The sequence below is a fragment of the Gallinula chloropus genome (genome assembly GCF_964237585.1).
Source record: "Gallinula chloropus genome assembly, chromosome: 15".
In the NCBI taxonomy this organism is placed as follows: domain Eukaryota; kingdom Metazoa; phylum Chordata; class Aves; order Gruiformes; family Rallidae; genus Gallinula; species Gallinula chloropus.
Window position 1 is genome coordinate 10145536 of NC_140100.1, and position 16252 is coordinate 10161787.

At 39.2% G+C, this 16252-nt stretch overlaps 1 protein-coding gene across 1 annotated transcript in view; it reads right to left on the minus strand.

Moving 5' to 3' along the window:
- Nucleotides 1–4099: 4099 nt before the first annotated feature.
- The window catches only part of LMTK2 (lemur tyrosine kinase 2), a gene marked incomplete at both ends in the record, with an annotated part of 35424 nt that continues 23271 nt past the window's right edge, over nt 4100–16252 (minus strand). Inside the window, 8 exons of the mRNA XM_084270903.1 lie at nt 4100–4128; nt 5195–5443; nt 5853–5988; nt 7415–10313; nt 10922–11071; nt 12487–12608; nt 13021–13105; nt 15321–15454. Coding sequence (XP_084127029.1) covers nt 4100–4128; nt 5195–5443; nt 5853–5988; nt 7415–10313; nt 10922–11071; nt 12487–12608; nt 13021–13105; nt 15321–15454 — 3804 coding nt within the window. The remainder of the gene's footprint in view (nt 4129–5194; nt 5444–5852; nt 5989–7414; nt 10314–10921; nt 11072–12486; nt 12609–13020; nt 13106–15320; nt 15455–16252) is intronic.

Genomic DNA, 16252 nt, shown 5'->3' on the forward strand with positions numbered 1-16252 from the left:
ACAAAGCTATGTGACAGTAGAGCTACACTAGACCGTGCACCTGGTCCTTCGCTGGCATCTGTTTAAGAATGAACAAACATGGACAAAGAGATTATAAATATATAACTGTATTTTATTTTTAATATTAAATATTTTTAAATTACAAGCAGTTTCTTGAATCACACTATGCATGATAATCAATATACAGTAGAAATTACAATTTAAAAATGTACACAATTTAAAGACATTTTGACCTGAAATTTATTAACTATGATATATTGCCATAAACCTCATACCTGTATTAAATTACAATAGGAAAACCTCATACCTATGATTTTGTTACATAGTTTCTCATTTACAAATAGAATTAAACATTATATATACACACACACATCAGTACCATTTATCATTTAAGTTACACCTACATCTGTGCAAGTTCAAACAATTTCATAAACAAAACTAACTCTAAGTCATATTCAAGTTTCTGAAAAACAGGCTGCTGGTATTACAAATACTTATTTTCAATAAGTTTATATGATGTTTGACTCTCCTCTAGATTTTTTCCAGTCTTGTACCAAAACCATTAACATACAAGGATATTTCTGTATGACTTAAAGCTGAAGTAATTTTGTATACTCCATTCTTGTTTAAGGCTATTTCTTATAAGGCTAATATGCTCAGATTCCACCTTTCCCCAACTCCAACACAAATAGCCATGTCACTAACACCCGACAACGCTGACGCTTTAGCATAGTGCTTCGTCATTAAAAAAATTAATAGATCTTCCTACCAACCAGCCTCCTCATGAAAAAAAAAGATTGAGTACTACATAAAAACCTGCTAAAAATACTGATAAAAAGAATGAGGCTTAAATGGCTTTCATTAGTGCATCAATAAGGATATGAAAAAAATGCTTAATCCGCTCGTTTCCATGGAAACGGGGTTGTCAATAGATGTGGTTACACACGCAACGTGTCTGTGGCCTGGGGATGTGGGGAGTACAGGTGTTCCTGTTAAAGCTGGACACTCTTCTCTGTTGGCTCCTCACTACAGATCCTCCATGTTAAACAAACTTTCTTAGGTGGGAAAAAATCAGATCTTTGAAATGACTTTAGTAGCCAAATTGAGACAGCGCCTTCGTTAGACTAATAATCAAGGTATTCTACTAGAGAAGGAATTAAAATGTAACCAGTCCTCATAATAAACCATTGAAAATAGATACATGTACTTCTAAAATGGAAACCATGCTGAAGAAGCTAGTGCAAGGAATTACATACAGTTTAATGAATGATTTGTAACAAATCCCCTTCTTAGAATGTATCACGTTGGATTTACTGATTTGCCTTCATTGTGCCACTGACTGCTAGGCAGATACATGAAGATATTGCTACTAGTTGACTGGATGATAATGACTTTTTTTTTCCCCAAAAAAAGAAAACCAAACCCCAACCTTTTACATTACTGCAATCCAGCCTACTGGATTACTGAAATGAAAAATTATTGGTCAAGTGAGGTGAGTCACATTTATATTTCTTTAAATAATTCTTTCTCTCCATTGTACAGCTGAAAAGGATGTGAGTACCATACACATCACAGCTCATTTGGGGAAAAATGCTCCTTTGGCAATTCATTAGTCCATGTGGACAAAGGACTAAGCTTTCACTTCCTACCTAAGATTTTCTTTAAACTCTGGTAAAGAATAATCATCTTAGATTTCCATCAAGCAAAGGAAATTCCTGATGTGCAAGATAAAGATCTGACTTTCCAGAGTTTTAAGAAACAAAACGCAAAACCAAATTGTAACACTCTTGAGTGTAAGCTTTTATTTAACCTTGGAATATATTTAAAAAATCAAATGACTCAAAATTAAGGCTGAACTTCTGGCCTGATACAGCAGATGAAGATCACCGTGCAAGGCAGACAAGCCCAAGCATTCTTCACAGACCATTCATTCTTAGTTTTGATTTTCCATACTTAAAAGTATGGTGTGAATTACAGAAAATAGATTAAAGACTCAATCCAGATGTATCAAGGAGTTTAGGGTCAAATTATGGAATTCCTACACAATCATTGGTGCACAGTGTATTACCTATATTTTAAAATACTGAGAGTAGCACACAGTCTCCTGAAACCCTTTACAGTGTGTACTGTAAGTCTCTGCACTAAGGACTACTTGGCTTTGCCTCTTGAAGCATGTTTTTGGGAAAAGACCATGAAAAATTCACTTCCTTACTTAATACTGAAGAACAGTTCTGACTAACTTGGAACCTGAGTGCCCCATCAGAAAAAGTTGTCTCAGCAGCACATTGGCAGCTTTAAACAACATAACTCATTGTCCCTTTTGATCGGTATGGAAACCATCCTGGTTAAGGGCAGAATAATGCTGGAAAAAAGCAATTAACATATTCCTGTCACTTTAAAACATACTTAAAATCAAAATACATAGAGGTATACAAAAACAAACATTATACATCTGAAAATATCTAGTCCTCCCATGCTTCACTGGTGACTGGATCTGAACACAGAGCACTTGGGCCACCATTGTACTGAAGCCCCACCAAAATGACGAAGTACTTTGTATTTTAGTATGCCAGAACACAAAGTACAAAGGCAGGTGAACTGTTCTTATCAGTGTCTCCTGCAGCTCCACAGCTCCATAAGGCATTCCAAGTGGCTGGGGATTTGTTTCTCAACTGAACTCGCTCTGGAGTAATAATTAAGTTTTTTTTAAATATCTGTATATCCTCCCCTCCTCCCCCCAAGCAGTTTAAAGGATTAAACTAGCTGAAGGCATAGTAGAGTATGAAGGTTAGAACAAACCCATGTGGTTTTCCCTTCCATAGACACAGCTTCAGAGCAAACTTCACTATCCTGCATCTTTGGGTCAGCATGCATTTGAAGATGTACCATGGAGCTCCGCAGACAGAATGGGTCTGGCCATGTAAGGGTGCAGAACTGGGCATTAACCACTAATCTAATTCTTAACTGTCACAACATCACCGAGAGGTAGATTTACCACAGGCCCGAATGGCAGCCCCAATCTGCAGTCGGCAGAAGAGTGAGCCTCAAAATTCACAGGATGTACAACTGAAGGGCCAAGCATGCCCAAATCCAGCCCATTGGAATTAGTCTTTTTCTAAGATTCATATATTCCAGTTTTGTACAGCCAATTTTTCCTCTTCTCTCTCCAAGGCAGAAATTGTAGTAAAAAGTGGAAGGCCCTTTAATTACAATATAGTCAGATGCTATTACAGTTTAAGCAGTCAGTAGGATCGTATTCAGGAATTAAGAGACATTATCTCTTTCATCTAAAAATTCCAGAGTATAGCATATATTCTTTTCCAGTTTCCTATAAAACATGAACACTAACAATCAATCTATAATGGTTATCATTTAGAAATGGTACTGAATAGAAGATTTCAGCAAGTCTAACGTAACACCCAGAAGTTATGTATGTTTTACAAGTACCGTGCATAGCAAAGGCTACAAAAAGGACAAATTAAACTGGGTAACTGGGCCAATTCAACTTGTCTCACTTTCCTTGAAAGAGTTAAGATTTTGATTCTGTACATCATCAGGAAATAAAGGAAGAATAATTCATAGTGCAATTGTAATAAGCAAAGTAATACGTAGTGATATCTTTCTGAATAAATATGGCTCACTACTGCTCAACTATCATTCATACAGTTTCAGCAACACAGCCACCTGTTGCACAGGACAGTTATACACAATTCTACAACAGGGGTATGTTCAAATAGATAATGAACTACATGGAAAAATATAAAAAAGAATATTATACAATCTCATACATAAACCAGACTGTAGTGTAATTGCTTTACTTGTTTCTTAAGTTATCTGAAAAATACTTCAAGTACTTGAAAACAGCGGCAGAATCATCTTTCAATGAAAAGCAAAATTGCACTGATTTAAAAATACATTACAAAGTTAAATACACATTCAAATTCATGTCCTGATTTAACATTGCTTTCAGTGTTTACTTTCGTTTCTCAGTACTTCTTGGTTACCTGCATTACTCCAGGTGGATCCAGAGTTTAGATAAAGAAGCCCCAGACAAGGTCTGTGTCTCTTAGGTACGTAGTCCAAGGAAGTTTTAATGCATTTAATCTTTTTCTCCATCTTCACTGCTTCCTATTAGTAGGGGAAAGGTCACAAGGTACAGTGAGATTCTTCTGCAAGACAACTCCTAGAGCCTGGCATTCTGCTTGTTTCACACTTCCAAGGTTTGGTTAATCTTTCAGCTACTGTAAACACTGGGAACATTTATACACAGACATCTGCTGAGATCACACACTTCAATGTCACTTCTTAGGACACACAAAGCAATGTGGGATCTCCAAAATAACCACTCCTATCTTTAAGTTAAGCAGCAAACATTATCTAATCAATAAGCACAATGCAAGAACAATGCAACTCTATATATAACAGCAATTACTTCTTTATAGACATTGACCATTAGCAAGGCTCAGCCATCAGTAATATTTATTTTTAATAATGTAACATTTTATCAAGATTAAAATACACTGAAGTGATTTTAGTGTTTATTTTTGATTATCTTACCTCAAAAATTTATCAATGCTTAAAAAAAAAAAACTTCGTTACAGACAAGAAAGCTTCTTTTAATAAATACTGCTAGCACTCAATATTGCTATGAACAGATTGCTTGGCTCTCTTAGCAAAAACTACTCACAGCTCCAGAAAACATGCTGCAATTCTTCAGGATATCAAGAATACACTATCTAAAATGCTGTTATGAAAAGAAACTGAGCTTTAAAATAAGTTTAGACAACAGTGGCAGGATCATTCCTACCATCCTCACCCTGTGCCAAGAAAATAAAATTATAACAGCACCATCAAGGGAATCCTTCAACTGCCACAGTGTGGCAGCCATACAGGAGTGATTAAGGGCTGCACAGATTTCAGTCACAAGAAGGTAGCACTAAGTTTTTTTAACAAAAAATGTGAGCTTGTCCTGTAAATGTTCTGTAGAATATTCAATTGCAAGTCTGTAGTGACTTGGATGCAAAAAACCTCAGTCTAAACAAAGCCAGGCCTTGACTGAAATACAATACCACATAATTCAGTGTTCGGAATGCATTTTAAAATTAACTATTTAAAATAGAACAAGATTTGTTGTATCTGTTACTTAAAACCTTACATAATGTTTTAAAATAAGTATTGTCACTAAGTTACTTACCTCCTTGTTCTATATCTGAATCTGTAAGATGAGTAAGAGAAAAGCTTGCCATGTTTGCAGGAGAGATAGAGAATCTGGAATAAGGGGATGAATGTGACCAGTTCTGATCGAGTGTCCGGGAAGGTGGAGGTGGAGAGAAGTACTTTGATGACTGAAGAGATGGCTTAGAACTGATTAGACTATTAGCTGCCTTGGAAATAAAGGATGGCTCTGGAGAAGAGAAGTCATCATCCCATTCAAAACCCCCACCTGGGGGAAAAAAAAAAAGAAAAAGAAGAGGTAATGTACAGCAAATTAAGTCATAAATTAAGTCATACACTGCTTTAAAAGCAAACACCTGAAGACTGCATTAACCCAAAGCAAACCTTGTAGCTCTTCTGTTCTAGCCCTGGGGGTCACAAACCTCTGTTGCCATGTTTTGGTTGCCTCCTGTGATACCCATGACACATCTTTTTAGATAAGCAACCAGTATTACATTGGAAGCACTGATAACCAGGAACACTGGTATCTGAGCCCAACTGAAGTGTCACCTTAGGATACAGAACAAGCTCCTGTGGTACAGGGAATTCACAAGTCATGTAGAATTTCAGTGACATCTAATTAAGAGCTGCACATAAGACAGTCTCAGCCCCTGCTGTGTATCAATGCATTAAAGTACCTTCTTCATCTGTTGAGCTCTCTGAGTTTGCAAATCTGTTTAAGTAACTAAAGCTGGAAGATGGAACAGGGGTGCTGGGAGAGCCTTCACCGTTCAAGTCTGCTGCACAGTGTCCCAGCTCCTTGGTCGGCGTTTCCTAAGGCAAAGAAAGGAACTCCTTTAGCTCTTGTGCACACGGCATGGCCATGGCTATGGATGCCAGCCTTCAACACTCCCCCCCCACCCCCCCCCCAATCTACTGGGGAATTCATGTCAACTCTTCGGATGCCGCCACACAACAAAGCTTGGTTACAGATTAGAAAGAGAAGTTTGTGCATATGCTTAAAGAACTCGGTATGCAGTTATGCTAAAATGCACGCAGGAAATTACTGTTTATTTATGATATATAAAGTTTCATATTTCTAGGAACAAAGCTAAAGCATCTTCCAACTGGAAACAGTTCCCTTATCAGCCTCACACAGGTAGGGTTTTTTCTATTTAATAAAACCTTATCCCATCTCCCAACATTTTTTAAATGGTTTTCTTTTACCCCTTAATCATGCTTCAGGATAAAGAGACAGACTTTGTATGACCGGTATACGAAGCAGCCAACATTTTATCAGTTGCTGTAATAATAAGTAAAGAGTTCAACAACTAAGAGCAGATTAAACACAGCTCTTTTTTTTTCCTTCCTCTCTGACAAAAGGATTTCTACCCTACAGGCTGCCTAGACACAATTATATCACCTCAGTTTTCTACCCCAAAACACAATTATCTCTAATATTTATGTGCGTCATCATAAGCAGCATTTCCCAAGCTCCACAATGTGTCTGTTCTTTTAAACTCACTGTACTGGTTTAGTGGCTATAATGTTAAAATGCAAATCCCCTCTGTATCAAGTTACAGAAGTCAGGAACTGATAAAGCAGATAGGAAAACAAAGGTAACCTTGAATCTTATAATCAGTGTTTCCGTGAACTCCAATCACAATAGTTTAATAAAAAAGTAGCATTACCACCTAAATACTGTTCTCATCTTTGATTATGGTTTGAGGTGAGTTGACCTTAATGCTAACTAGTGCAAGATTCAGAGTTAGGTTGCGGTTTGGTCTTCAGGGGACCTTTTGTTGTTGGGTGTTTTCCCTTCTTTTCCCTTATAAGGGCACCCTCAAGTTCACTGAGCAGATAAACTGCTTCTATAAAGTTACACCACCATTCTGGTCAAATAAATTAATCAAGTCTGGTCCCTAATGATACTGTATCATATATTCAAACAAAATACATCTTGTAAACACCAGAAAGACATCACTGAAAACCACATTTCATTCAGGGCCCAAAAGCAATGGAGATTCAGGATCTGGCAATGAACCAGATTTTGCTCAAAGCAAAACCTTCCTTCACTTCAGTGCTGCTGTTCTACCAGCAGCAGACAACTGCACCTAGCCAAGAAAATAAGGGGATTTATAAGAAAAATCAACCCACAAAAGATGATCTTGTAACAGTGTGTCCACAAATATTAAACTGTTCTAACACATCTTGTTTAAAAGAATATCAACACCAACAAAAACTAATTAAAAGAGTATACCTGATCAAACAAATACACTGTGACATCATCAAAGAACGTTACAGCCTTTTTCTCACTTTTCCAGTGCTCCTGTTGCCTTTCCTTAAGAGGTTTTGGAAGTTTTAGCAAGCTTCTCAGATGTTTTCCATCATCCTTTTCGGTAAGGATCTCAGGTACTTGATGAACAGTTTCATCTTCACTGTCAGAACTCAGACTATGCATGTGAAAAGTCCTCATGTCATCCTCAGAATCACTGTTTTCATCTTCTTCGTCAGCATCATCACCATCTTCCAAATCAAGCATTCCAGAAACATCGAGCTTGCCAAGGTATTTTCCTTCAATATCTGGCTCTTTCAGTTTTTGTCCTTCCATGTGGTAGAAGGACTTCTCACTGTTACTGAAATCCAAGGGACCGTGCATGTTATGCACAGACTTTAAGTCTCTGTGTGAAAGAAGTTCTGAAGTATTAGTGCCAACACAAGAGACGGTTTTCCGGGGAGCCTCAGACACCTGTATTTCATCCCTCAGGTTACCTTCCATTGATATTTCCAGGGAATTCAGAGCTGCCTCAGCCCACCCATCAGGACCCCCTTGCATCCTCACATCCATCTCTTGCATCTCCAAGTTGTGACTGAGTTCTAGTTCTGCGTTTTGATTGTTGATGTCCTGGTAATTCCTTACATCACATTTCTGCTGTCTCTCTTCAAAACTGTAACCTTCCCCCGTATTGTTCTCTCCTCTGCTTGAGGAGACACCACACACGGTCTCTCTCGATGGATTTACAGTCTCTTCTGTTTTCTTATCCGACTCAGAATCATTATCAGAGAAATAGGCAGAGTCTCTATATGAGTTCTGACTTCCACCCAGAAAAACCTTTGGGGTGATTTCAAAATTGCTATTCACTGCATCTAAAGCAGCTGCTGCTTCTGAAACAATGATGACTGGATTAGATGGTAAAGCATTGACATTGCTCTCACTGACAGCACAGAGTGCAGTATCTACACTAGAAGCATCCTCCACAGTGACATGAGAAGTCCATTCTGGAGATTCCAGGTTCTCTGTTTCATAGCCACTGTCAGCAGGTTTATCAGGTGGCAAAAGTTTCTGAGGACTCTGAGCCTGTAAAGATTCTAAAACCTCATTTACATCTAAGGAATCCAAGGAATCAGGTGTCTCTAAGGCTTGCTCTGCAGTTTGGATAGCAGATGGGCTGTCTTCCAAAAGACTGTCCTGACTCAGACAATCTGAAGTACCAACAGAAATTAAGGTCACCTCTTCTGGAACATCCTTACAGTTCTCAAAATGATTTGATGTTTCTTGTCTTTCCTCTTTTTTTAATATGGGAGACTTATCATGCAAATCTCTTCCCCTGTCTTTCTGATCGCTACATTTCTCTCTACCAAAAGCTATTTCATCAGACTTGAAAATTGTTTCCTGTTTAATTTGTGCACCACACTCATTTGTTTCAGCAGCACCACTGTAACATGAATTGTTTCCAACGTTATTGTTTTTGGCATTATTGGACAGCTCTTCTTGACAGAGAATATCAACATTACAGGACACGACTTCCTTCGCTTCCACACTGAAAAGTTTTCCCTCATCTGTTAAATAAGGATTTGCAAGTTTGTCACATGGCTTCTGTGCTGCTGATGGACTAGAGGATATCTGTATCTCTACAGGAGTCTGAGACTGAGAATTCAGATCTTTATTCATTGTCACAGGGTTAAAATTTTCATCCTTCACTGTTCTGAGACCATCATGGATTAGAGAGAAGACCTGTGCGTTTTCAGCTGACACAGGCTCAGGCTCTGCAGAGTTTCTATTTGAGGTTTCTAATATAGCTTTTAGAACATCTGGTTTTTGCCCCAAATCACTGCTGGTTTTGTTCGACAGTAACCCTGTTAGTAAGTTTTTCTCTTGAAGAAATAAGAAGTTATCAGAAAGTTCTTCTAAAGTCACCAAGTCAGACTGGTTAGAGATATTTTCACATAACAAAACCATTTCCTTTTCAGAAGTGTGACTAGAACGTTCCTTCTCAGCAAGTCCCACTGCCTGTCTAGCATCTGTGTTAGAGTTTAAAACAATTGGTTTAAAGTCTTTAGGAATATCACTTGTTTCAGCAAAACCAAGTATTTTTCTGCTTGTCAGTTCCTCTGCTCTGTCAATGTCATTAAAGATACTCTGAAAAGGACTTTCTGGACTACTGGCAGCAGTCAAGAATTCCTCTTTAGGATCTGCATTGTAGTGGAAGAAGTCCCCATCAGTGCTGGATTCTTCAACATCAAGATCCCCAAGAACTGTGAAGTGAGAACTTTTTTCTTGTATAGCTTCTTGATGATCAAATTCTGTAGTGAGCACAACTGATTGGTTATCAAAATTCATGCTGCAGCCGCTTCCTTTTTCCTCTAGCTGGATATAGTAGTCATTGCCAACAGAAAGCTTGTGTGCATCAAACACAGGTAACACCCCAGGGACAGCAAGTGATGCTTCCTGGCCACTTCCATCCTGTGCTCCTGACCCTTGCTCTGACAGCGACCTCTCAAAAACCTCCACTGGGAAGAAGATGCTCGTGTATGTCATTGCTTCCTCAGGATTCACATGACCACACTCATCAAAATGATCATGCTTAGCTGCCTCCCAGATGTATTCAAAGCTGAGACCTTGGCTTGTTTCAGTGACAGTGAGAACTTCCTCCATCTCATGGCCGAGTCTGTCTCCCGTGAAGTGATCTAAGATTGGAAATGCAGAGTTATTTGTTTCTCTATTTGAGGTGTTTGGTTTAAGAGCGTTCCACTGCTGTTCAAAATCAATCTCTGAGTCCCTTTGGCTCTGCATGCGAAGGTAAGTAAGCAGCCTATGCACTTCTTCTGCTGTTGGTCTCTTTTCAGGAGGTAGCCAGCAGAACTGCAGGACTTCATACCTACACAAACAAGAAACAGGTTTCAATAGGTTTTGCACTGAAAAGGAATTCACAGAGGAGCAACAATTAGTACCACTGGCAGGAATTTCCATCAATAGCAACTCCTTTGGCCCTTGCCTAAGGTTTCTTTGCCAGGAGCATGATTACACATAGCAATTTGAATATATTCAAGAAAACTGAGCAATTTGAGAAACTTCTTCAGCAGTGTCATGGTTCAACTGCAGCTGAGCACCACGGGCTGCTCGCTCACCCATCCCCTGGCAGGATGGGCACTGTGCGTTGGGATGAGGACAGTTACTGACACAGCACAGGGAGAGGCAAACACCAACAACAGAACTTATGACAGACAGTTATCACAAACAGTGACAATACAAAGCACTACTCCAACCTGACCAGACACTTGGTCTGCACTCAGCCCATCCTGGAACCACGCGGAGCAGTCCCTTCCCATCTAGCCCCCTTTTATGGGGAGCGTGACGTTACATGTACGAGAACACCCCTGGCCAGCTCAGTTCAACTGTGGCATCTCCTTGTGAAAAATCAACTCCACCCTAGCCTCAACCAGGACAAGCAGCTTTAAGAATCAAATAGAAACATATAAAGCTTACCATCGATCAGAGTATGGCTGCTCCAGACGTGGCTTGAAGAGTTTAACCTGCTTCTCCTTTATGACATGGGTAAGGACTTCCCTGTCAGAGAAGTCTGAATAAGGCTGGGCAGCATTCTCAAACAGCTCCCATAACGTGACACCCAGGGACCTGAAAGAGAGCAGCAAATGACTCAGTGCTCTAACTACTATTTTAAAATTGCTTTTCTAAGGACATAAGGATGATGCAAAGCTTAACTGGTGAGAAGAAACAAATACCACTGTCCCACTGGCTCTGTGGTAACTTCAGCACCTGTTACTCATTTACTGGACAGAATGTTGGAAGCCCCAAGAATAAAGCTGCTTGAAGGCAACAACAATGCAGGCAGCAAAATATAAGAGGCCTCAAACAAACCAACCAGGGAAGAAACCCCCACATAGAAAATCCATATGTAGAGAAGCGAGATGAAAAACCTTATGGCTAGTCCAACAGTTGGAAAAGCTTTCATCAGAAGTCGCAGTTTTGGGTTAAACTACTAGAACACTAGTCTTTGTTTCAGTTTTCATAAAATCAATTACTGTCAAGCTGCAGCAGTCAGAAGCTGCCTCTTTGTTCAGTGCTGTACACAATACTAATCACATCTTCAGTGATCGAGTTGATGCTGATCTTTGGGCAACCTTTCCTCACTCAAAATGCTCAGGAACTGACTCTGCATGTATTATGGCAGAATAATTTAGATTGGAAAGGGCCTCTGCAAGTCATCTAGTCCCAGCCTGTTCAAAGCAGGTCTGTACAAGAGGCATATTGGGAGCTGTAAGACCCTAAGCTGCTTAGAGTTCAGGCATACAGTATGATCTGAGGAAGCCCACGTGAAGAATCCACGCAGGTCAGTACTTAAATAATTTCTATCCACCTGCTTTCCTGAACTCTACCTTTAAATTAGATAGTCAGCTAGGTTTTATTTGCTAACATCCTTGGAATATAAAACCAGGAATTTAATTCTATAATGTTTCCAGAAATGTTAGCTGAAGCCCCAATTTCCACTATCCCCATTTCTTAGGACTGGGAATTGAAGTGGAATTCAGTGATTTAAAAAGAAATTAATCTTCAAGATTTCCCTCACAGTTTGTCTGCCAGCCCTGTGCCAGCAGAGGCAAGTGGTTCAACACAGCCCTCAAACACTGCAGCAAGAAGTGAAGATGCTCCGGTTCTACCAACAGAACTTAATCAGGCTCTAGCAGGATCAGCTTTGTGTGTCACCCACAGTAATTACAGTAGTCGAAAAATCATTTATTGTTTCCTTCCTTTACAAACATTTAAAGGCATTTGACAAATACACAGTTGTTACTTTCGCTAGTACAAACACCTATTATTCTGCTAAACATTATTTCATCTCTGAACAGATTTCTAAGCATTTTTCCAAAGCAAGATCGCTTCAGGTTTGTAGAAATCAACCTACTGATGGAATAAAGCAGTGCATCAGGCCAACACTGATTTAACTATCAATATCATTTACTCCTTCGTGTGATGTTTGAAAATACATCTGCAAAGCTCTCATTTACATTATTTTAAAGCCTACTACATACCATATGTTACTGTATTTGTTCTGCTCTGCTGATAGCAGTCTGTCTTGAAAACTTGTTACTAACTCAGGTGCAGTCCATCGGAGAGGAACAAGCTTCTTCTCATCTGTCTCAATATAATCTTCCTAAATTAGTGATAAAAATAGAAAGACTAGACAAATATTGGATTGACTTCTAGAAGTTGATAGCCCTTTAAGATTTTTTTAACTTATGCTATGAATTTCACTTTCTTGATATACTTAAATACTTTGAACATTTTCATTAACATATTTGATTGAATCTTTCCTTCCTTAAAACACAGTTTTAGGACTACTTTAAAACAGGACTTAAAGATAGACTTAACCAGAAGCTTCCTTCTACAACAATAAGCACCACTCCAGAAAGAGAATGTGTTCTGTTACATGAACTTGCTACAGTTATTTGCCAACTACAGTTGAAAGTACATTACTCAAATAAAGGACAATCTAGTACCAGTTTATAACTTGTAAAGTATGCTTGGCATAACCTTAGACCCAAACCCATTTAAAATTCACTTACCTTGAATCTACTGAATCCTATACCATAATCTCCTACTTTGACATTTAAATCGGAAGTAAGAAAGCAATTCCGTAAGGCCAGGTCACTGAAAAGGCAAACAAAGGAGGAATGAGACTGAACCAAGGAGTCTTCCATACACGTTTTTAACAGAGAATCAATTCAGAGCCACACAGAGCTGAATCCATGTTCTGGAACCCAAATAAGACTCACCATAGTGCCAAAGCAATCGCATTTATAAACATTATACACCCCCCCAGACTATCATGCTGTGTTTTACACACTTCTCCACAGCAGTGACCTATACTCCCAACCATACAACCACACACAGAGTTACTTCGTGCTAGTGATAAGCCCATGATGTAGATTACTTTGGCTGTTGACACACTGGAGTGATGCAGGTCCCCCTGTACCTAACCCTTGGCACTGCACGTCTTGCGTTTAATCGTCATGAGCAACATCTAGTGACAATTCAGATCAGTTTAAACACTTAATTTATAACGTGATACTAAACAACTAGCAATAGCTTACTCCTACAGTTAAGCTCCTCTTAATGACAAAACCATACATTACACTTAAACTAGAACTACAGATAATCCCTGAAAAAGACCAGAGTAATGATTTTTATAAACATCCTTTAACGAACAAATCAAAAAGCTCTTTAACACAAAGTCATTTCCAGTTTCCACCATAAGCCAGACCACAAGTACACACAGCCAGCAGTGCTGCTGTAATAAACCCAAGAAGCTGGTTTAGAAAACCCATGGTGCAAACTGGGGAATTTATGCCCATTTAATGAGGCTGCACCAGCCAAGAGCTCGGCAGACTAATTGCTCAAATATTTTGCCTCTCAGTTTCACAGAAGGTACCAGGCAATTAAGTGCACTGGAAGAACACTACCATTGCTTCTGTGTGCCTTAAAAAAAAAAGCCTCTGAAGTACAAACAGTCTGAAAGCCACACAGTTTCCCTACTTAAAAGAAAGAAAGTGTTTTCTTTTCCAGGGTCATTGAACTACACAGTTCAGAAACACATTTGTAAGCCTCAAGTATGCCCCAAAGTTTCCCAACTTGGTTTATACTATTTAGATAAATATCCTGGAAGAGAGTAAAATTTTGGCTGCTTGAATTTACCACTAACAACAAAATCACTGATGCTGGAGCTTTACCACTTACTCTGACAGCATCAGGATAGTGTTGCTAGAAGTAAACAGTTACAGTGAGAATCTTGCGGATCCACGGGGTAATTATTTACAGAGTTTAACTGTATTTCACTGCAAACACACTGTTAAACACACTGTTAAATACCTACAAAGCCATGCTGCTGCAATACAAGAAACAGTGATCATTCAGTTTGACAGGCACAACTGTTACTACTACCTTCAAGTCATTTGAAATCATTTAAGAGGGTAAGAGAATAGCTCTGCCCCTCAGCCTCTGGCTGAACCCAGGCTTTGGGGGGTTTCTCAGGTTCCACCTGCACCTTATAAGAGTTCCAGTTTAATAGCTCCCTGAGCACAAGGTCTCTGCTTTCTATGCAGCAAGATGCACACTGATAAGCTCTGGCAAGTTCCTAACTTGCTCACAGGGATGATGCAAGTGCTGTTTCTACAGGAAAGAACAGACTGACCCAGCATAAAACCAAAATCAATTGTCTTGTGATACCCAAGGTTTCATCAGGTAAGCCATGTGTGGGGAGCAAGTACTCATTAATATTTTAGTCATTACCAGTCTAAGGTTGATGCCTTCCAGCCCCTTAACACCTTCTCATTTAATGATTTTTATTTTTGCTTTCATTTTGGTGTATTTCTGAGCAATTAGTTTCACAAATACATTTTCCCCAGCCTTTTACTACTACTGCCACCCATTCAGGTTCAACTATGTTAACTAAAATAAATAAATGTAGTGTTCCCCACTCCCCTCAACCCTGATTAAAACACGATCTATTAAACATACACAGCAGGTAAGGGTCATTCTAACACATACACACACCCCCAGGGAACACAACAAATTTAACTTGGCCAAGAATTAATCTAACAACTCCATCTTCTGGATTGGTCAGTGTTCTACAGGCTGCAAACCTAACCCAGAGGTGATCAGCTTTCAGCCAGGTGGGAGCTGTAACACCACACCACTGCAGTTACATTAGCACCTTCGTAAGCATCACACCACCACGACTCAGGGTATGTGTGTCAGGTGAAAGCTCCTTAAAACACAATCTTCAGTGCACACAGATTTTAATGAAAATATCTACATGAATTTTAGAGGGGATCATAACCAAAAGGAGTTTATCTGGAGAGCATACCTGTGCACAAAGTTGTGTTTATGCATGACAGCAAGTCCAGCAGCAATCTCGCACGCCATCCTCTGTAGCAGCATTATTTGAGAGTCTCCCTTAATGTGTTCCTGCTCATTGCAGATGTAAGTCTTTAGGTCACCCTGTAAAATAAGTTGAGAATACTTATCAGCTTTATACAAGGCTTGCATCTCAAAATATTTAATGGAAAACTAATTCCATTACTCATTAACCCCATTTTTGCTCAATAAAAAAGCCAAACAATCTCAGGTTTCCAGCCTCCATGAAGATTCTTATGGAAGTCATCTAAGGCATATGGTATTTTAAGGGATTTTAATCAAATCATTTAGTAATTAATAGTCTAGATCAGACTGCCATATAAACCCTGTCATACAATACTCTTTCCATTAAAAAAAAAAATTTGAGAAGCTTCTGGTTTTGAATCAGATGAGTCTGAGTGCCCTAAATCAGCAAAGCTGACTGCCTGGGATTTTCAAAGGGACAGAAGGAGAACCCAGAGAAAAGGGTTTCCAACACTGCCAGCTCACCAGAGCTTTAAATACAAGTATTGTACTGCCCACTCCAGCCAAAGAATGCAGAGGGTGGCAGCAATTCTACTCTGGTGCTCATGTACATGGTGGAGCTATAGCTGAAGCACATCACTCCTTACCACCATTAATTGAGGATAACAATTTAACACTCAGTTCATGCAGTAGGTGTCTGTGTGGTACATCACAAGCTAAAGTGCTGTGACAGCTGAAATGGCTGGCTGGACAGTCACAAACCTGGGTTGTATTTAATAAAGTAAGGAGCAATGGACTGGAAATCAGACACTACACCTGTGTAAAAAAAAAATCAAATGAAGGATTTTAAAAACATGCACAGATTCTACAGTACACACAACCAGCTATTCTGTTTTACTTTATACATACTACTCGTGC